At 45.5% G+C, this 21727-nt stretch overlaps 2 protein-coding genes across 6 annotated transcripts; both read right to left on the reverse strand.

Annotated features, from left to right (window-relative positions):
- Nucleotides 1-2129: 2129 nt before the first annotated feature.
- Nucleotides 2130-10158, reverse strand: HTD2 (hydroxyacyl-thioester dehydratase type 2). Its single transcript, XM_038566037.1, has 4 exons — nucleotides 10093-10158; nucleotides 5584-5660; nucleotides 4724-4802; nucleotides 2130-3970 (listed from the first exon to the last, which is right to left on the reverse strand). The coding sequence occupies exon 4, from the start codon at nucleotides 3805-3807 to the stop codon at nucleotides 3289-3291; it is 519 nt and encodes a 172-aa protein (XP_038421965.1). The 5' UTR covers nucleotides 3808-3970; nucleotides 4724-4802; nucleotides 5584-5660; nucleotides 10093-10158; the 3' UTR covers nucleotides 2130-3288.
- On the reverse strand, nucleotides 3540-15341 carry RPP14 (ribonuclease P/MRP subunit p14). 5 transcript variants are annotated; one of them, XM_038566040.1, is made up of 6 exons: nucleotides 15208-15341; nucleotides 10276-10373; nucleotides 10093-10177; nucleotides 5584-5660; nucleotides 4724-4802; nucleotides 3540-3970 (listed from the first exon to the last, which is right to left on the reverse strand). In XM_038566040.1, exons 2-6 carry the CDS (start codon nucleotides 10371-10373, stop codon nucleotides 3914-3916), a joined length of 396 nt encoding a protein of 131 aa, XP_038421968.1. In that variant the 5' UTR covers nucleotides 15208-15341; the 3' UTR covers nucleotides 3540-3913. The 5 variants fall into 5 exon arrangements, with proteins under 5 accessions (XP_038421968.1, XP_038421966.1, XP_038421967.1 ...); XM_038566038.1 differs by having other exon boundaries at nucleotides 15087-15237; XM_038566039.1 differs by lacking the exon at nucleotides 15208-15341 and adding an exon at nucleotides 14922-15055.
- Nucleotides 15342-21727: the final 6386 nt, after the last annotated feature.

The following is a 21727-nucleotide window of genomic DNA, read 5'->3' on the forward strand; positions in this document are numbered from 1 at the left end:
TGCTGATATTGAGAAGTTACTTTTGAATTACACTAAGTCAGTGACCAGCCAGATCTGACATTCCACCTTTCCCCACCATACTTGGCCTACACGTAACTTCTCACTTTTTAGAATAACCCTTTCAGTAATTCTGCTCTAAAGACAAATAATCACTGAATGTCAACTGAGATAAAGGGTAGGTGATGGTTATGGGTGGAAGCCATGAAGTAATAATATATAGTAAAATGCTACAACTGTAGCAGGGAGTAAGATCTAGCACATTCTGAATATGAATATAAAAAGAATTAAAAAAAAATTTTTATAGGGGTGCGTGGGTGGCTCAGTGGTTGAACATCTGCCTTTGGCTCAGGCCATGATCCCTGAGTCCTGGGATCCAGCCCCGCATCAGGCTCCCCCTGCAGGAAGCCTGCTTCGCCTTCTGCCTGTGTTTCTGCCTCTCTCTGTCTCTCATGAATAAATAAACTCTTTTAAAAATAAATAAAAACTACAGTTTGCAAAATCTTAAAAAAAAAAAAAAGGATTTTATAGAATGGTTCTGAATACTGTAATGCTACATAACAAGATACTATTACAGAAACTGACAGTGCTTCAGTAATGAGAACATTATAAGACCCACATGGAGATGGAAAAAAGAAATGCTCTGGAGCCAGGTGGGTCCCCATTTACATCCCAGCTCTACCACATACTAGTTGTACAGCCTTGGGCAAGTCACACAGCATGTCTATTTCCTTGCCTATAAAATGGGACATTAACTTTAATTCACAAAGTTTTCAAGGATTAGAGTTAATGTAGAAAACTGGCTCATTGGGCCAACTGGCTGACTCAGCTGGTTGAGCATGTGACTCTCAAATCTCAGGGCTCTAAATTTAAGCTCCACATTGGTGTAGAGACTACTTCAAAATAAATTTTTTTTTTTTAAGATTTATTCATGAGAGACACAACAGAGAGAGAGAGAGAGAGGCAGAGACACAAGCAGGCTCCATGCAGGGAGCCCGATGTGGGACCAGATCCCAGGACTCCAGGATCACGCCCTGGGCCGAAGGCAGGCATTAAACCGCTGAGCCACCCAGGGATCCCCTAAAAATAAAATTTTAAATAAAAAAAGAAAATGGAGCACCTGGATGGCTCAGTCAGCTAAGTGTCCAACTATGGTTTCAGCTTCAGCTCAGGTCATGATCTCAGGGTCACGAGATTGAGCCCTGCAATGGGCTCCATGCTCAGTGCAGAGTCTGTTAGATTTTTTTTTTTAAGATTTTATTTATTCATGAGAGACACACACAGAGAGAGGCAGAGACGTAGGCAGGTGCTCAACCGCTGAGCCACCCAAGTGTCCTGAGTCTGTTAGATTCTCTCTCCTTCTCCCTCTGCCCCTCCTCCTACTCGCACTCTCTAAAATAATATCTTAAAAGGGGGGGGGGGGGAGATTGGCTCACAGACAGTGAAAAAATGGTAGCTACTAGTATTAATAATCACATTTATGGACCCACACTTCAAGAGTGCTACTAGTTCCAGAGGAGTTCTACAGGAAAAGGCAGTCTTGGCTTTGAGTCTGCAGTTTTTCAATATTGTATCAAAATTTTAGCTTCCATAGCCTTCCCCCTATAAATAAGTCTTCTGGTGCACCTGAGCCCGCACAACTGCCCATTCTGAAACTTGTGAGAATGGCACTCTTGCTTCTCATATTGATTTTCGTATTTTCTTCTCACCATCACCAACTGGAGTATGGTACAATGTTAAACAGTTTAAAAATACTATTTATAGACATCACTGCCCTCTAGTGACTAGGATGATTTTTTTCTAATAATCTGCTTAATTTATTTCTTTGTTGTTGAAAAAAATAAATCTAATTACTGATCCACCAGGAGGAAAAACCTTTTCCCAGGAAATGGGGGCTGATCCCACCAATGACACTTGATCTATCTTCCTGATAAAAGCACCCAGCTGTAATCAGAACCACCATGTAAAGCCAGAGAGCAGATGTTCTGTTATAGATTACCTTGTGTTGGCTATGTTGGGGATGACCACTCAGTATGAACACATTAAGTGCATTTCCTCTTCAGTACCCAACTTTTTTTGTGGATACGGATTGATTTTTCGATACCTCTTGGTTCTTAAGAACTTGGCCTCTACAGGGTTCCTTATACTTTTTATTTAAAATATCTTTACAATTGACATATGTATTATTTGTAAAGGGGAGAATCCAGTGTTTTCAAGGGAGAGAGAAAATAATCTGGATTAGTAAAATAGAAACTTCTCACTCAAACTCTATTTCAGGCTTAGATGACCAACATCATGAAAATTAGTCTGTTATGTTTAATTGTGAGCCAGTTTGCTTTAAACTCAGGAAAAACTGTAACTTCATCCACATGGGAGAACGGTCGACAGCAGTTAACTACTTTACAGGTTGGACTTTGTGCTTAGCTATTAATACCTAGCCTCTCCAACAATCCTGTGTGGTAGGTGTTGTTATCCCTGTTTCATACATGAGATTGAGTTTACATGAATGAGTCCAAATGTGCATATAGCCCTTCTCCATGGAAAACCATGTGAAAGGCAAATGCCACTGAGGATGCAACAAGGTGCCTTTGTGGTGTGAGCAGTAACAAATTACAATAAACTCTGAGCCAGAAACTGCTGAACAACAGGCTCTAAGAACACTGCCTGGTAAAAGGTAGGTGCTCAAGATGGCCTGGCTTCTGTGGTTGCTTTCAATAATTAACTGCTAGTTATAAATTCAGCGATGAACTTATTCTGCCCAGAAGCAGGTTTGTATTATCAAAATGCAGATCTAACTAGACGTGAAATCTGAAAATTAGAACCTTCAGCTAAATAACCTTCCTGGTATTTTTTTCAATTTTAAAAACCTAGACAGGGCAGCCCTGGTGGCGCAGCGGTTTAGCGCCGCCTGCAGCCCAGGGTGTGATCCTGGAGACCCGGGATCGAGTCCCACATCAGGCTCCCTGCATGATGCCTGCTTCTCCCTCTGCCTGTGTCTCTGCCTCTCTCTAGCTGTGTCTCTATGAATAAATAAATAAAATCTTTAAAAAAAAATAAAAATAAAAAATAAAAGCCTAGACAGATGATGAATATACTCAAGTCTGTGTGAAGCATAAAGCCAAATCAGACAGTGAACCTTTGTACACCCAGCTCCTTGCTTCCACCCCCACCCCCAACCGGGCTTTGAGGTCTACAAGGCATCCCCTGGTGAAAGGCAGCAATCCCTAACTTCCCCAGAGGCTCTTCACCAACATTACCACTGGCACTTGAACATGCATCTTTGACCACGTTTCAGGATTTGGGAGTTTCTGGGACCATAACTTTAACCCAGCCTTCCATAACCGTCTTCTTACTTTCTGTTACAAAACATGACACTGCAATAACAGCAACAAACCTCTTCAGCTTTTTTACCTCTGCAGAAGCTAAGACAACTTCTCCAACATATAAAGGGGCTGGAAAGCTAATTTCCTGTGAAAGTAATACACAGCCTGGCCCTGGCATTTTAGTTCCCAGGAGTGCTGAAATAAGTCCATTGACCAAAACTCCATGTACAATTCTCTTTCCAAACTTGGTGTGTTTTGCAAAATCTTCGTTTAAATGCAAAGGATTGACATCCCCCGTTAATTCTGAGAAGGCAGCCACGTCCCTCTGCGTGAAGGCCCTGCTGAGTTCAGCGCGGTCTCCCACTCGGACGTGCATCTGCTCGATACATTGCCTGCTCAGCACTGGCTGGCTCGGGCAGATGCTCCTCTGAAGCCCACCCCACCACAGACGATGGCGGGAAATTACTGGGAACATCTTCAGCACCATCAAATTACAGCAGTTGGAGCTTTAGACTGCTTCAGTCTTCAAACATCATATTGTCACCAAAAAGCGCTTTTGAGAGTGGCGGTGTATTTTTGAAATTGAAGACTTCTCAATCCAATACTAGTTCCCTACTATTACCAGATAAGGCGAGGAGAAATGGAGAAACCTGTAAGAGAAGGAAAAAAGTTAGGGAAATAAGGGGAGAAAACTGCACTGAAACACAGGGTGCAGAGAAACATGCTTAGTTTTAAAGGGTAAGCAAAGCCGATGCAGTGACATTTTAAAGAGCATCCCTAGAGGTAGCCTTAGATACACAAGTGGTCATAATAAGTTCATAGTGTTCTAATATTTAAGGCACTAGGCATTAAGCAACAAATGAAAAGTTAAGACCTTTCCACAAGAGTTCCAAGTTTCACCCCCAAACATGTCCCATACAATCTAAAATCTAAGTGCTTTCTCTCACTTTTCCAGAACGTAGTCCTTATTCCTCCCCGCCGCCCCTAGTTGGATGTTAGCCATACTAGATTTTTGCAAGCACAAAAATGGGACATGAGCCCTGCTTTGGGCTCCATGCTCAGAGGAGTCTGCCTGAGATTCTTTCCCTCTCCCTCTCCCCTGCTCGCGACATGCACTTGCAAACTCTCTCAAATAAATAAGTCTTAAGAAAAAGCAGGGTTTTTTTAAATTTTTATTTATTATTTATGATAGTCACAGAGAGAGAGAGGCAGAGACACAGGCAGAGGGAGAAGCAGGCTCCAGAATCAGGCTCCAGGCTGATGTGGGATTCGATCCTGGGTCTCCAGGATTGCGCCCTGGGCCAAAGGCAGGCGCCAAACCACTGAGCCACCCAGGGATCCCAGAAAAAGCAGTTTGATCCCTACTCAGCCTTGTTTGGAATATGTGAAGGAACAGTCTTTACCTGAATCACTCTGAAAGCACATTTCTTGCCTTTATAGGATCCCAATAGAGTCAAAGAGCTCCACAATTTGACAAGACCACTGTAGAGAGATCAAGAATGCATAAAGATTTGTCTGTGACATCTCCCCGGTATTTCTGTGATAGTCCAGATAGTTAAATTAGGTCCAGAAAACCTAATCTAAATGAGGAAACTTGAGTATATGTACTGCCAAAGTGAGCACTAAATGAGAAAACTTTTATTTTTTTTAAAGATTTTATTTGTTCATGAGAAACACAGAAAGAGAGGCAGAGACACAGGCGGAGGGAGAAGCAGGCTCCTCACAGGGAGCCCAATGTGGGACTCGATCCCAGGACCCTAAGATCACGACCTGAGCCGAAGACAGACACTCAACCACTGAGCCACCCAGGTACCCCGAGAAAACTTTATGGAGCCTGCTTCTCCCTCTGCCTGTCTCTGCCTCTTTCTGTCTCTCATGAATAAATAAAATCTTAAAATAATAAAATAAAATAAAACAAATAAAATAAATAAAATAAAATAAAATAAAATAAATAAAATAAAAAAAATAAAATAAAAAAATAAAAAAATTAAAAAAATAAAATAAAATAAAATAAAATAAAATAAAATACACATTTGAGTTTGCACCCATGACCAGCAATTGGGAAACCCTACAGTTGTAAGCAAAGAGTTTTGCTCTGGATAGTTTAAGTTCCTGCTAGATAAATATTCATCCTTCCCAGTTTAAATTTCCAAAAGCTGCTCAGAGCAAAACTCTTCTCATACTCAGAGAAGAGCAGTTTTGCTTTATTTCTCCATTGTCTCTCTGCCCTGTTGTACTACAAATGTGCCTGTGTCTGTCATACCTGCTACATATCCTCAAGATGGCTGACAAGGTCTTCTCTTCATAGGTTAGGACGTCCAAAGGTAAGGCTGCAGCAACCTAAGTATGGAATAATACTATTAGCAGACCATTATTATCACTATTCTTTATTTTTAAAAATAATCTCTAGACCCAGTGTGGGGCCCAAACTCACAATCCTGAGATCAAGAGTCACATGCTGTACTGACTGAGCCAGCACGGCGCCTATCAGCACTATTCTTAAAGTCTAATAACTAATTCTGTGAACTGCTTTTCTCCTCCAAAAAGGCAGTATTTTATTAGTGGTGCTATAGTCCTGAGCCTGCTTATTTACAATTCCCCGTCTGGAATGTTCTTCCTGTAGCTCTTCATATTGTTAATGACTCTTCACCATTAAGTCATTTTTTAAGTTGTCCCATCCCTGGGGGCACCTGGCTGGCTCAGTTGTAGAGCATGAGACTTTTTGATCTCAGGGTTAAAAAGTAGAAAGTTCCATTCCTGATCCCCAAGATTAAGCTCAATTGTTTGCTATGCTCCTTCACATACAGGAACCATATACTTCCTCTCTTATAATACTCATCATTCTTGCCATTAATTGTTCAACAAGATTTCTTAAAGATTTTATTTATTTATGAGAGACAGAGATTGGCAGAGGGAGATGCAGGCTCCCCACAGAGCAGGGAACCCAATGTGGGACTTGATCCCAGGACCTTGAGATCACGACCTGAGCTGAAGGCAGACACTTGACTGAGCCATCCAGGTGTCCTCAACATGGTATTTTTTTTTTTTTAGATTTTATTTATTTATTCATGAGACACACACACAGAGAGAGAGAGAGAGGCAGAGACACAGGCAGATGGAGAAGCAGGCTTCATGCAGGAAGCCTGACATGGGACTCGATCCTGGGTCTCCAGGATCATGACCTGGACTGAAGGCGGTGCTAAACCGCTGAGCCACCCAGGCTGCCCCTCAACATAGTATTCTACTAAAATAATCAAGACCATTCATCTATGAGGCAGAGCCCCTGCCTGTTTACAGCCACATCCTCAGGAAGCAAGTTTTATACCTGACACAGAGAAGGTACATGCTATTTTCTTAAACTTTCTATTTTAAAAAATCAGAGTCTCAGGAGGTTGCAAAGAAATTTATGCGAAGGTTCTACGCACCCTTCATGAAGCCTCCCCTAGTAATATAATATCAAACCCAAAACCTAAAATTGATAAACCAGAGTTCATTCAGATTTTACCAGTTATACATGCACTCAATATTTGTTGGTGCATTTGTGTGTGTGCACGCGTAGTTCTATGCAATTCTACCACATAGGGAGTTTCATGCAACCACCACCACAATCAAGATAAAGAATTATACCATCACCACACGGCTCTCTCCTTCTGTGTGTTTATAGTCACACCCACTCCTCCCCAATCTCTAACCACGGATCTTTCTCCAGATTATAGAATTATGTTATTTCAGGTGCACTACACAAATGGTATCCTTCAGAATGTTACCTTTGGGGACTAACTTTTTCATTTAGCATAATTCTCCAGAGATTGTTATTATCTGTATCTATAGTTTGTTCCTTTTTATTATTGAGTATATTCTATTGTATGAATAGTTCATGAATGTTCTTTATTTACTCACTGTAGGACATATTATTTCTTTTGGGCTCTTACAAATAAAGCTGCTAGGGGATCCCTGGGTGGCTCAGCGGTTTAGCACCTGCCTTTGGCCCAGGGTGCGATCCTGGAGTCCCGGGACTCCAGGATCATGTCCCGCATCGGGCTCCTGGCATGGAGCCTGCTTCTCTCTCCTCCTGTGCCTCTGCCTCTCTCTCTCTAGGTGTATCATGAATAAATAAATAAATCTTTAAAACAAAACAACAAATAAAGCTGAACAAATGAACACTCATACACAAGTTTTGTTGAACCTAAGTTTCCACTTCTTTGGGAGAAATGCCCAGGTGGGTAACTGCTGGGTAGTAACAGTAGATGCATGTCTAGTTGTTTTTAGAAACTGTCAAATGGTGTTCCAAAGTGGCTGTGCCATTTAACATTCCACTAGTGATCCAGTTTCTTTGCATCCTTGCCAGCATTTAGTGTTATCATTTTTTTTTAATTTTAATTTTAATTTTTTTATTTATGATAGTCACACACAGAGAGAGAGAGAGAGAGAGAAGCAGAGACACAGGCAGAGGGAGAAGCAGGCTCCATGCACCGGGAGCCTGACGTGGGATTCGATCCCGGATCTCCAGGATCGCGCCCTGGGCCAAAGGCAGGCACCAAACCGCTGTGCCACCCAGGGATCCCTCATTATTATTTTTTAATTTCAGTTGTCCTGCTAGGTGTGTAGTGCTAGTTCACTGTGTTTTTATTTTTTATTTACTCGTTTTTTAAAGATTTTATTTTTAAGTAATTTTGACATCCAACGTGGGGCTCAAACTCACAACCCAAGAGATCAAGGGACCAAGAGTCACATGATACACCAACCAGCCAGCCAGGAGCCATCTCATTGTGTTTTGCTATTGTTGTGATTGTTGTCTGAACCTCACTGTGTTTTTAATGTGCATTTCCCTAATGGCCAATAATGTTGAATATCTTTTCATTCACATGCTTCTTTGCCAACAGAACATCCTTTTAGTGAAATGTCTATTTGTGCCTTTTACTCATTTTCTAACTGGAATGTTTTGTTTTTTTTTTTACAATTGAGTTCTGAGCATTCTTTTTATATTTTAGATACGTAGTTTGCAACCAGTTTTCCCATTTGTAATCTGGATTTTCATTCTCTTAACTGAGCCTGTTGTGGAGTATGTGTTTAATGCGATGCTTAACAGATTTTGATTTGATAAAACATACGAATCAGGAAATAATTTCCTGATTTGATAAAACGTATCAGTCAGGAAATAATTTCCTGAATCATCTCTTTGTTCCCTCCTAAAATTCTACTTATTTTCAAGTAAATGCTAAAACAGGACTCCTCAATGTGCTGATCTGCGACAAAATAAGAGGCTGTATCACAATGTAAATCGACAATATCACTAAGCATATTTAGTTCAGCTTAGTTTTTTTTTTTTAAGATTTTATTTATTTATTCATGAGACAGAGAGAAAGAGAGAGAGGCAGAGACACAGACAGAGGGAGAAGCAGGTCCATGCAGCGCCTCACGTGGGACTCAATCCCAGGTCTCCAGGATCACACCCTAGGCTGAAGGCAGCGCTAAACCGCTGAGCCACTCGGCTGCCCAGCTTAATTTTTTTTTTAAGTTATTTACATTTTTTTTTTAGTACATCGATGTGGGGCTCAAACTCACAACCCTGACATCAACAGCTGCATGCTCTTCTGATAATTCAGCTCGATTTTTGCATAAGGAGAATTTCTAAGCAAAGGAAGTGGTGTGCTGATTCTGGTGTGAGTCACAAATCTTCACAATAGACAACAAACTGTTTGCATAGGGGGCCAGGGTAGTTCAGTCAGTTAAGTGCCCGACTCTTAATTTATAGCCGTGATCTTGCAGTCATGAGATCAAGCCCCACACTGGGCTCCACACTCAGCATGGGGTCTGCTTGGGGTTCTCTCTCCCCTTCTCCCCCTGCCCCTGCTACCCACCCCCTTCTCATACACTCTCTCTCCCTAAATAAATAAATAAAATCTTAAAAACAAAACCAGACCAAAGAACTGCCTGCAGGTTGCTAGTCTGGACCATACCGTGAGTAGAACTACACTAAAACATCTGTGTAACAAGTTCCTGGTCAAATAGAAGGCATATCAGAACAAATCTACTCAGAATTCATTATTTCTGAAAGTCTGCTTTGGCAATTTCAAATATGGTTTTAAAACAATTACTTAGGGATCCCTGGGTGGCGCAGCGGTTTGGCGCCTGCCTTTGGCCCAGGGCGCGATCCTGGAGACCCGGGATCGAATCCCACGTCAGGCTCCTGGTGCATGGAGCCTGCTTCTCTCTCTGCCTGTGTCTCTGCCTCTCTCTCTCTCTCTCTGTGTGACTATCATAAATAAATAAAAATTAAAAAAAAAAAAACAATTACTTGGAAAAGCATTGTTTTAGTACTTCCTTTTTTTTTTTTTTTTTTTTTTTTTAAGATTTTATTTATTTGAGGGATCCCTGGGTGGCGCAGCGGTTTAGCGCCTGCCTTTGGCCCAGGGCGTGATCCTGGAGACCCGGGATCGAGTCCCATGTCGGGCTCCCGGTGCATGGAGCCTGCTTCTCCCTCTGCCTGTGTCTCTGCCTCTCTCTCTCTCTATCATAAATAAATAAAAATTAAAAAAAAAAAAAAAAAGATTTTATTTATTTGAAAGATAGCCCAGCAGGGGGAATGACAGGCAGAGGGAGAAGAAGGTTCTCCACTGAGCAGGGAGCCCAACTTGGGGCTGAATCCCAGGACCCTGGGATAACAACCTGAGCTGAAGCAGACATCCAACCAACTGAACCACCCAGGCACCCCTGTTTTAGTATTTCTTAGAAAGATCTTAGGAGTGGTCAATCTATCAATGGTTCATACCTCCCCAAACAGGTCCTTTAAGGCTGAAATAAGCAGCTGTTTGAACTGTGCAACATTCAATCCAACCCCATGATCTTGAAATTCTCTGTAAAAACATTAAAAAGAAAAAAAAATTTATTAAATTTCATACTATTCAGATTCATAAAAAGTAATCGAAAATAGAATTCAGGAGACTGAACTTACAGGCAGACTTTCATATAGTGGTGCTCAGAGGGATTTCTGTAAACTATTCTTTCATATGTGGTGGCTGGAGCTGGCATCTTGTCCAAAGCTGACCACATCTAGAAATTGTCAAGAGGGCTAGAAATTAGCAAAGTACAGCCTATTTTTTACTGATTTTTTATTTTTTATTTATTTATTTATTTTTTATTTATGATAGTCACAGAGAGAGAGAGAGAGAGAGAGAGAGGCAGAGACACAGGCAGAGGGAGAAGCAGGCTCCATGCACCGGGAGCCCGACGTGGGATTCGATCCTGGGTCTCCAGGATCGCACCCTGGGCCAAAAGCAGGCGCCAAACTGCTGCGCCACCCAGGGATCCCTTTTACTGATTTTTTAAATGAGAAATTGACCCATTTGGAATTTTTTAAAAGTAAGCTCTACACCCAGTGTGCAGCTTCAACTCACAACCCTGAGATCAAATGCTGCATGCTCTACCAACTGAGCCAGCCAGGAAACACAACCCAATTGATTTTTTTCTTTTAAGTTGATTTATTTAAGTAATCTCTGCACCCAACATGGGGCTCGAACTCATGACTCTGACATTAAGAGTCACATGTTCCTTGGACTGAATCAGTCAGTTGCCCCTTGTTTGTTTTTATTTTTTTTTACTCATTTGGTTGTTGTTGTTTTTTTAAAATTTTTACTTATATATTCATTCACAGAAAGAGATGCAGAGACATAGGCAGAGGGAGAAGCAGGCTCACTGCAGGGAGCCTGATGTGGGACTCCATCCCTGGATCACACCCTGAGCCAAAGGCAGATGCTCAACTGCCGAGCCACCCAGGTGTCCCTTGACCCATTTGGTTTTTATTTTTTTATTTTTATTTATTTTTTCCCCATTTGGTTTTTTGTTTGTTTTTTAGTATTTTTTTAATTTTTATTTATTTATGATAGTCACAGAGAGAGAGAGAGAGAGAGAGAGAGAGAGACAGAGGCAGAGACACAGGCAGAGGGAGAAGCAGGCTCCATGCACCAGAAGCCCGACGTGGGATTCAATCCCCGGTCTCCAGGATCGCGCCCTGGGCCAAAGGCAGGCGCTAAACCGCTGCGCCACCCAGGGATCCCTCCCCATTTGGTTTTTAAAAGAACTTCTAGTATAGTAAATCATCTAATTCTGGTCAAATCAATTTTTTTTAAAAGATTTTATTTATCCATTCATGAGAGACAGAGAGAGAGAGAGAGAGAGAGAGAGGCAGAGACATAGGCAGAGGGAGAAGCAGGCTCTCTGCAGGAGCCTGATGTGGGACTTGATCCCAGACCCTGAGATCACTCCCTGAGTCAAAGGCAGATGCTCAACTGCTAAGCCACCCAGGGATCCCCCTGGTCAAATCAAATTTACCCATACAGACACAATGAAAGTTTCTAAATTTTATATATGCCAGACTGTTGTACTCTTAAATTCTAATAACACAATCCCAATGAACATTTTTCCTAAGTACCCGGCTCTTTGCTAATAAACACTTCACATACCTTAAAGGGTCTTAAGTCTTCAAAACGATCCCATGAAATAAAGGCTATATTCCCACTCCCCGCCTCCTTTTTGAAGGCAGTGAGGCATGGCAAAGGAATACTTGCCCAAGGGCACACAGATTCTAGCCACTCCTAAGCCCCCTCAAAATCACTCTGCTATGATGCCTCCTAATACAAAAAAAAAAAAAAAAAAAAAAAAAAAAAAAAGCATAGTTATAAAATCCAGGATCTTATTTATTCTGTCAACACAGACCATGAACAAGTGAATGAGAGGTGGTAGTTCTGCTATGCCATCTCATGCCTGTTCTCTGTCTGAAGGCCAGGTCTACATAGAGCTGTTTGGTAGCCCCCCCAAAAGACTGAGCAAGGGGTTTGAGAAGAGGAATTCCTAGAATGGGTGCTCATTGCCATTTCCTTTTTTTTTTTTTTTTTTTCTTTCCCAGATCTTATTTATTCATGAGAGACAGAGAACACAAGCAGGGGCAGAGGGGGAGAGAGAAGCAGGCTCCTCCACGGAGCAGGGAGCCTGATGTGGGGCTCAATCCCAGGACCCTAGGATCATGACCTGAGCACAAGGTGGACACTTAATGGACTGAGCCACCCAGGTGCCTTCAATGTCATTTCTAGTAGAGCTAGATCTTTCAAGAATTCAGAATATGCTGATCCCCCTGTGGAGAATCCCCGTCATTGGCTCCACTCCTACCTCACTCTCTCTCTGGAGAGACCCTACTCATCCTTTGAATTTTAGCTTATAGTGCACCTCTTCTAAGAATTTCACCTGCTCAAGAAAGCCTTCTTTTTGACTCCTTGTTCTAAGTCAGATTCCCTTGTTATGCAATCTCTTAATATTGTCTATTTGTTCTATATCTGGTTCCTCACTAAAGCAACCAGGAAATTGAGGTCCAACCAGGGAAAGGGACTTAGCCAAGGTCACAGAGCTGTAAACCAGCATTTAAAAAACCTCTGCATCAGGCCCAGTTCCAACCACTCCTAGATGATATATATCCTCAGAGAAAATGAAAAGGCAGAGTCGGGCAGCCCTGGTGGCCCAGTGGTTTAGCGCCGCCGTCGGCCCAGGGCACGATCCTTGAGTCCCGGGGTCGAGTCCCACATTCGGCTCCCTGCATGGAGCCTGCTTCTCCCTCTGCCTGTGTCTCTGCCCCTCTCTCTATGTTGCTCATGAATATATAAAAAATATCTAAAAAAAAAGTCACGGTCAAGGAGCTACATCCAAGCATCCACTTAAAAACATGAACAGTAAAAAAAAAAAAAAAAAACAAAAACAAAAACAAAACCACACCATGAACAGTTACTGTATCTGGCAGAGAGTAGGCATTCAGTGACACCTACTGAATGGTGAGAAGTACTAAGCCTATATGTTCAAGGGTATCTTTGGTCTCAAGACTGCAGAAATAAGCACCTGATGATTCTTTTCCAATCATTAGAGCCCTTCCTGACTAGAAGGGTGGGGAGAACAGGACGCTCCATCACTTCATCCATTGTCTGGCACAGGATAGGTGTGTTTTTTTTGTTTTTTTTTTTTTGTTTGTTTGTTTTAAGATTTACGGTCAGCTTTGGTGGAGTTGGCTGCCTGAGGTAAGAGACTGAGATTGGGCCTGGGGCTCAGGATGCCAGTAACAATCAAGACTTGTGGTGTATTCTGGAAATGAACGGTCACAATGGTCGCCCAGCAGCGTTAAGGTACTTAATGCCAAAGAACTGTATACTTAAAAAAAATAGTCTTTTTTTCAAAGATTTTATTTAGGGATCCCTAGGTGGCTCAGCGGTGTAGCGCTTGCCTTTGGCCCAGGACCTGATCCTGGAGTCCCGGGAACGATTCCCGCGGCCGGCTCCTGGCGTGGAGCCTGCTTCTCCTCTGCCTGTGTCTCTGCCCCCCCCCCCCCCTCTCTCTCTCTCTGTGTCTATCATGAATGAATGAATGAATGAATGAATAAATAAATAAATATTTTATGTATCTATTCGTGACACAGAGACAGAGAGACAGGCAGAGGGAGAAGCAGGCTCCCTGCGAGGAGCCGGATGCGGGACTCGATCCCCCGACCTCCGGGTCACGACCTGAGCCAAAGGCAGACGCTCAATCATTGAGCGACCCAGGGGTCCCTAAAACGGTAAATCTTTCCTTATGTATATTTTACAAAAAAAAAAAAAAAAAGGCTTAAGGAACACGTGTTTACGGAGCAGTCACCTCCACGTCCTCCGGAGGCCCAGACGCAGAGACAGTATCGCTGCCTGCAGGCTGTCCTGGGGTTAGAGGATGGCTGAGGGCTCTGCACACAGCCCGGCAAACCTGCCAAGGCTCACGGCCGCGAAAGCACTGCCACAGCTCCGGTCACCGTCCCTGCCCGTTAAGTGACCCATTGGTGGTACGCGTCCCTGCTTCCACCTCCTCCCACCAACCTCCCTCCGCCCCCATCTAGTCGCTACAGCCGCCAGAGGTAACCAGTTACAACCTAGTCAAGCCCGGGCCGTTCCTCATGGGGGCAGCCCGGGTGGCTCAGCGGTTGAGCATCTGCCTGCAGCCCAGGGCGTGACCCTGGAGACCCGGGGTCGAGTCCCACGTCGGGCTCCCTGCATGGAGCCTGCTTCTCCCTCTGCCTGTGTCTCTGCCCCCGTCTCTCTCTCTCATGAATTAAAAAAAAAAAAAAAAAAAAACTTCGCAACGGTCCTTCTAACTCAGAGTAAACCCCGAGGCCCTCGGGCCCTGCAGGGCTCTCGGTACAGCTGAGCGCCCGCTCCCGCCTCCGCGCTGCTCCCGGGCTCTCCGCTGGCTGGGATCACTCGGGGGGGGGGGGGGTGCACAGGGCCCCCCGCCTCCTCCCCGCGGCGTGGTCCGGCGGCCCTGTGCCGGGTCCAGCCCTTCCCCCCAGCACTTACCAGCTTGTAGCACAAGCACGCGGCTCACTGACTCCCGCCCCGCCCCCGCCCGTCCGCTCCTGCAGCACACGCGGATCGGTCTCGCTCGCTACGGCCTCCCAGGAACCTACAAGCGCACCGCACGGCACACACTCAATATTATAGAAGTTTTGGACCAAATTCATCATTAAAAAAAAAAAAGCTCAGTCCCCTACTGTTGGGCACTTCAGTGGTTTTCAACCTGTGTCGGCTAACGGTCGCCCACCTGGCGCCGGGCGCATGCGCTCTGCACACCCGTCGCAGCCCCTCCTGCTGCCGAGACCCCGTGGGGCAGGTGCCCGCGGACACGACCCCGCCAGCGACCCGCGCGGCCTCCTGGGCGGCGGACAGGTGCCTCCGCTGGCCGCCCGCCGCCCGCCGTCAGGCTCACCTTGCGCATGCGCCCCTGGCGCGCACGGACGCACCTCACCGGCGTGGCCGACTGAGCTCACGCCCGACCAAAAGCCGCCCCGCCATGGGCTTCGGCGTCCCCGCTTGTCGGTCGGACTAACCTGGCGCCGCCTGACTTCTACTCGCTGCAACAATCCGCCAAAGCTTGGAGCTCCTCCGCAGACGCCAGGCCGCAGACCCAAGAAACTCCGGGGATGTTTACGTTCGGCTCCTGTCTGGGTTTTTTTTTGGGAGGGGAGGGGGGCCTCCCCTCCCGGAAGCGTGACGGGTAGGCGCGGATATGACGTCACCGCGCGGCGTCCTCCTAAGAACGTGGGCGTGAAACCCGATCGCGAGCTGAGACTGGCCGAGCTCAGTGCCCCCTGGTGTCCACTCCAGGGATAGCTCCTTGAGCAAATGTGACCGCGGGGTTGGGGACTTCAGGAGCTCGCTTCATGGTCCTTCATATAGCCATCCGTCCATCCGTCCATCCATCCATCCGTCCGTCCGTCCATCCATCCGTCCATCCGTCCATCCATCCATCCGTCCGTCCGTCCATCCGTCCATCCATCCATCCGTCCGTCCGTCCATCCATCCGTCCATCCATCCATCCGTCCGTCCGTCCATCCGTCCATCCATCCGTCCGTCCGTCCATCCGTCCATCCGTCCATCCATCCGTTCATTCAGCTTTATATGTAGCATCTCTTCTGCTGAGCATCTTCTGTCAAGCGTCCCAAGGACCGCAACCACTCTTAATGTCCCCTGTGGCTCCCAGCACAAAGTAGGTCATCTGTCTGGCTTGACATAAGATCCAGATGGTCAATATATTCGAATGTAAGCCAGGTTTCCTTTATGCATTTATTCATGCTGAGCCCCTATTATGTGCTAGGTACTGGGAGCACAGCGGAGAACAAGAAGACAGGGCCCTGTATTCGTGAAAGATAGTATTTGCATAGAATGATGATGATGATGATGATGATGATGATGATGATGATGATAAGAGCAGCTGTGGAGGCTGAGAAAATCAAGGCCATTCCACCTCAAGTTTAGCGTTAGCACAAGTACAGCCATCTCAGGCCCCTGTGACTAAGAGCTGGACTTTACAGGAAAAAAACCGCAGAACACCCTTGACAGAGAGCCCCATATCAGAGTGAGAGCAGAGCTTAATGCCCTGGACAGAAAATCCCATATCAGAATGAAAACAGAGCTCAGAACACCCTTGACAGAGACAGAAAGTCCCATACTGGAACGAAAACAGAGCTTAAGAAATTCCTCCACCCCTTCTGGAAATCCCCTAGACCAGCCCATAAAAACCCAGCTGGAACCCACCTCGGGGTCCAAGTCTCTGCTCTGCTGTGTCAGGTATACTTGGACCCAAGCTCGAGCTTGCTAATAAACCCTCGTGCACTTGCATCGGTGTTGGCTCCTTGGTGGTTTCTTGGATTCGCAATCTTGGGCACAACACAGCTAATACTGATCAAGTACTTTCTTTGGGCCAGGCACTATGAAAAAAAATTAAAAAAAGCTTTTCATATGTCATCTCGTGCAACCCTGCACAATCCCAAGGTGGCTATTACTACGATCATGCCCATTTTACAGAGGTGGAGACTGAGGCACAAGATCCCAGTTGCCCAAGATCCCAGTTGTCAGTGGTGGAGCAGGCGGTCTGACTCTAGACGGTGCTCCCCATACCGCACCATACTGTTGCATGGCATGAGTCAGGGGTGTGTGAGGGAGAGGAGCTGGAGCTGCCAAAAGTGCATGGAAGCCCCATGAGGATGGAGCCCTGTCTGTTGGCTCACCATTGTATTCCAGTGCTTGGCACTCACCACATGTCTAAGGAATGCAGCAGTTCATAGATGCATGTGCTGACTGGGCCTGGGTTGGGGGCAGAGCGCTGCCCCGAGCAGGCAAGCATGAGCCCAAGTCAGCTGGGACCTTCTCTCTTGGGTCTTTTCTCAAAATTCCACTTTCCTGCAACTTCAGCCCTTGGCTATAGTCGTGTTCTGCGGTCCTGCGGCTCTGCTTCCCTTCCTTCCCTCATCGGAGGAGACAGGACTTGTTCCAGATTGGGGGAGAGGTAGGGGAAATCAGCACAGACCCCACAGACAGTGGCACTTTTTTTTTCTTAAAAGAGGTTGAGTTAAAAAAAAAAAAAAGAGTTTGGGTTTTAGAAACTGCCAAAACGGTGCTCGCTTCGGCAGCACATATATTAGAAACTGCCAACGCTCGCTTCAGATACATCCTCTGCCACTTATTCATCCTCCTCATCTGTCAAATGAGAAATTAGTAGGACCTACCTCAGTGTTGTGGGGACAAAATAGTTGGTGTAAAGTCTCTGGCTCAGGAAACACTCTGAGATGGGAGAGGGTCCCCCCAAACCAGCCACCTGGCAAACCCATCCTGCAGCCCAGTAAAACCAGAGCGGCTCATGTATTTTAGACTTCAAAGAACTTGGATAATTTTTCACTTTGCTGCACCAAACCCTGAAAATGAAGTGCCTTCCAAGCTGCCTGAATTTTCTCAGTGCTGCCTCATTAATTTGGAGTTTAGAATAAAAGAGATAGCTTTGAGTGATAAAGAGACATGAGCTGCTTTTCTTTTGTTTTCCGGTTAAATTGTATTTATTTTCTGGGGATCCCTGGGTAGCTCAGCGGTTTAGCGCCTGCCTTTGGCCCAGGGCTTGATCCTGGGGTCCTGGAATCGAGTCCCATGTCGGGCTCCCTGCATGGAGCCTGCTGCTCCCTCTGCCTGTGTCTCTGCCTCTCTTTCTCTCTCTGTGTGTCTCTCATGAATAAATAAATAAAATCTTCAAAAATTTTGTATTTATTTTCTTAATGGAGACTGTTGGCATCTGGCATACATTTCAAATAGTATAAATGGACAAGCAATGAAAAGTAAGTCTCCCTCCCACCCCTCATGCAGGCAGCCTTTCTCCCCAGGGGTACCCACTGATTCAACTTTGTTAAGTTGTCCTTCCAGAGATAAGGTAGGGGATGCTTTCGCTTATTCTTCACCCCCCCCCCCAAAGATTTTATTTATTTATTCATGAGAGAGGCAGAGACACAGGCAGAGGGAGAAGCAGGCTCTCTGCAGGGAGCCTGATGCAGGACTCAATCCTGGGACTCTAAATCACAACCTGAGCCAGAGGCAGTCGCTCAACCACTGAGCCACCCGGGTGTCTGCCCCTTCTTCACAATATATCTTAACATCACTGCAAATCATAACACACGAACCCGCCTCTATCTTTTTAAAAGTTGCCCGGGATTGCACTGGTGGAGTCATTTGGCTCAAGATGTCCATTCCCGACGCTGTGTTTCTCACACTTCTGAATGAAGTTGTTGGGGGCAGATCTGAGAGTATTTTATGTTCCTGGAAGAAATGGCAGCCCAGAAAAGAGCTGAGCCCACGCTTCCTCCCCCTGCTGTGCTCAGCTTTCCCCCTCCCTGCCTTGTGAACTGGTGCCAAATGGCTTTTGCTAAAACCAAGGTGCTTTTACAACTTCTGAAAGAAAAGGCAAGAGAGAGGCCCCAGTAGGATTACAGCCACAGGTCTCCATCAGACTCACGGGAATCCTATCCACTCATGTCAGCAGATTGAGAAGGTAGGACAAAGGGAGTGAAAATGACCAGAAGCTAAAAGCTATGGAATGACAGCTGTTGTTTCCATTTAGGGAGACTTGCCAATTGCCAGATAGGTTGCTCACATTATCCCATTTACCCTGCAATGTCACATTATTGCCTTTCACAGATGAAAAAAAAAAAAAAAGAGTTGAGAGAGGATAAGTCATTTGTCTAAGGTGGGAAGAAGCCCCAGAACCCATGGGATGACAAGGCTGGAAGTTGCTCTTGGAGGCAACCCAGAGCATCATCTCCAAACAGGAAACTGAAAAAGCAGGCATGTTTTTTGAGTCCCCAGAGGCCAAGCATGAGACAGAGATCCTTGTGGAAGTAATTTATTGGGGACAGCTCTCATGGAGGAGGAGGAAAGCAGGATAGGCAGGGAAAGAAGCTAAGCAAAGTTGGGGGTTCAACTGACACCCGGCCTCAGGCTGATCCCACACGGAACCCTGGAGCATAAACGATACCAGCAAGCTTCCAGCCGTGGACGTAAGGGGGCCAAGCCTTCATCATACTCCTCCCCAGTCATTGACTGCCAACTGTAGGGTTGCCAGGTTTAGCAAATAAAGATACAGTTGCCCACTTAAATTTGAATTTCAGATAAACGATGAATGGCATATCCTTCTGCTAAGAGAGTATTCATTGTCTGAAATTAAATTTAGCTAGGCATCCTGTATTTTGTCTGGCAACCCCAGGAGGTGAGAGCAAGAGGATAGGGTGCAACCTCTCAGGCATCTCCTGTTGTGAGGGCAGGTGTGTTTCCTCAGCAGCAAGTACTCACAGTAGGTGGGGCGAGGGTGGGCAGCTGTCAGTAAAGGGGATCTGGGAAGGACATTAGCAGCAGGCAAAGACCCTGGGGGGCAGCTCACTAGTCAATGGTAAAAAAAAAAAAAAAAAGACCAGAAGCTCCTGCCCAGACTGTCAAGTGCACACCATCCCCAGCATCCAGGGCAGTCGCAGAATCCCGGGCCCCATCCCTGGCTGCTTTCTGAGCATGTTGTTGCTCCTTCCCAGTCAGCCGCCTGCTTGTGTTGGGGCTGGAGCCGAAGCCAGACTATTTAATTTTGTTTCATCCAGCATTTCTGAAAGGTATTTAAATGACGGAGGAAGCTTTTCTTCCAAGTGACCTTAGAAACTTCTCCCCTAAAAAAAGCCTCAGGGACTCTAGGAAGGGAGAATTTGGGGAGAAGATAACCACCCTGTAATTAAGTAGCCTGTTTCTGGAGGGGCCCAAGAATTTCTTAAAATTCAGAGATCCTTTCTGAGGGATTCAGCAAAGATTCTTCTACAAAGAAGTCCACCCTCTCTGTATCCCCCCCTTTCTCTGGGGGCCTCTGCATCTCCATTATAGGAACCTGGGGGATCTGTGGCTTCTGATCTGTAAGAGGCCCAAGACATAGAGGTAAGTGAAAAGAGTGAGCAGGGGATGCGGGGTGGGCACCAGTAATGTCCAGCATGACCCCATTTATGTAAAAACAAACAAAACATCAATAAACCAGATGTAGGGGCCTCTCCGTTTATACATATGTATATATAAGTGTATTTTTTAAAACTTATTTTGTTTGATTTATGTATGTATTTATTTTATTAAATATTTTATTTATTTACTCATCAGAGACACAGAGAGAGGCAGAGACATAGCAGAGGGAGAAGCAGGCTCCTTGCAGAAGCCTGATGCAGGACTCAATCCCAGGACCCCAGGATCACGCCCTGAGCCGAAGGCAGACACTCAACTGCTGAGCCACCCAGGTGCCCTTGTTTGATTTGTTTTAAAGTGGTAAGGTATTATTTTTATAATTTAACAATTATTAAATCAAAATCAGGACTTGCCCCTAATAGTCACAAGAGAGAGCCATAGACCACACCCATCTATATGCCTCTCTTACCACTTGGAAGAACAGACTCTTCCTTAAGATGCCCCCCAATCCCCCACCCCAAGGCAGGAGAGAGGAAACTGGGAATGGAGGCCTGCCATCCCTTATCTGCAATTCTGAAATCCAAGAAAAACATGGAAACCGAATCTTTCTTCATGTGGCGACCAACACTTAATCTGAACAGAGATGAAGCTTTTTATAGCTTTTGTCCCATTTACTGTGGATATTCATACATTGCACAGCAGAAATGTCAATGCATTTGATCATGTAAGGCAGCTCCAGACCCCACTTGGGGATGTTACATAATCTGTGGTGTACACACCATAATACCTTTCTAAAATGGGAAACTTTCTAAATTCAGAATCACATCTGGCTCTTTGAGGTTTGGTAAGGGGTTGTAGACCTATACTCATGTCAATAGTTGCCACGTTCTTGCCCCGAGGAATCCTTCCTTCTCCTCCCATCCCCTGCTGGACCTTGGAAACCCCTCAGGTGTCCCCTAAGTTTCCTACTCATTGCTTGGAGGATATAGAGACCAAAGATCCAACAAGCCACGAAGGAAAGGTTCCTCTAGGAGCCAAGGGAGAGGAGCCTTCCGGTTACTGAAGGAGCCATCTGATATTCTCTCCCTGACTAGGTTAATGATGGTCACCCAAGACCCTTGTCCCATCATAGGCACGGACAGGCAAACACAGGCCCACTTCTTGGTGACTTCCAGTCCAGAGCCCCAGGGCAGCAAGCACAGGACAGCTGTGCACCTGGCTCCAACCTCAGTGGGTAATTTGAGGACATATCCACTGCTCCATCTGTGACCACTCCCACCCTCTCTTCTACTTTTTTGCCTCCTATCAGAGATGGAGAGATTGCATGAGCATCATCCAACTTAGGCAGGGGGCTCGGGGGGAGTGGATGGAAGGAGGAGAGAGAAGCGGATGGTGAGAAAGCCCAGTCTGTATGGTTAAAGAAGTGGTGTTGGAAGACATACAAGATGAAGGATCAGAAGAGCAGAGCTCCCAACTGTCAGGGGAGAGTGTGTCTCTGTGCGCCTGTGTGCGTGGTTGAAAGAGACAGACAGATGGATAGGAGACAGACAGTGATGAAACAGATGGGGTGAAAGTGCTCCAAACCTGGCCAAAGAGTATTGCAGC

This window comes from Canis lupus, chromosome 20, assembly GCF_011100685.1.
Source record: "Canis lupus familiaris isolate Mischka breed German Shepherd chromosome 20, alternate assembly UU_Cfam_GSD_1.0, whole genome shotgun sequence".
Classification (NCBI taxonomy): Eukaryota; Metazoa; Chordata; class Mammalia; order Carnivora; family Canidae; genus Canis; species Canis lupus.

Excerpts from the sequence above, each read along its gene's own strand:
- RPP14 (XM_038566038.1), bottom strand. Across the intron at positions 10,178-10,275 it reads CACTATATGAAAGTCTGCCT|AGAATTTCAAGATCATGGGG; the intron begins GTAAGTTCAGTC and ends ATGTTTTTACAG. Across the intron at positions 4,803-5,583 it reads ATCTTGAGGATATGTAGCAG|TGGTCTTGTCAAATTGTGGA; the intron begins GTATGACAGACA and ends ATCTCTCTACAG.
- HTD2 (XM_038566037.1), bottom strand. The coding sequence starts at position 3,807 with ATGGTGCTGAAGATGTTCCCAGTAATTTCCCGCCATCGTCTGTGGTGG.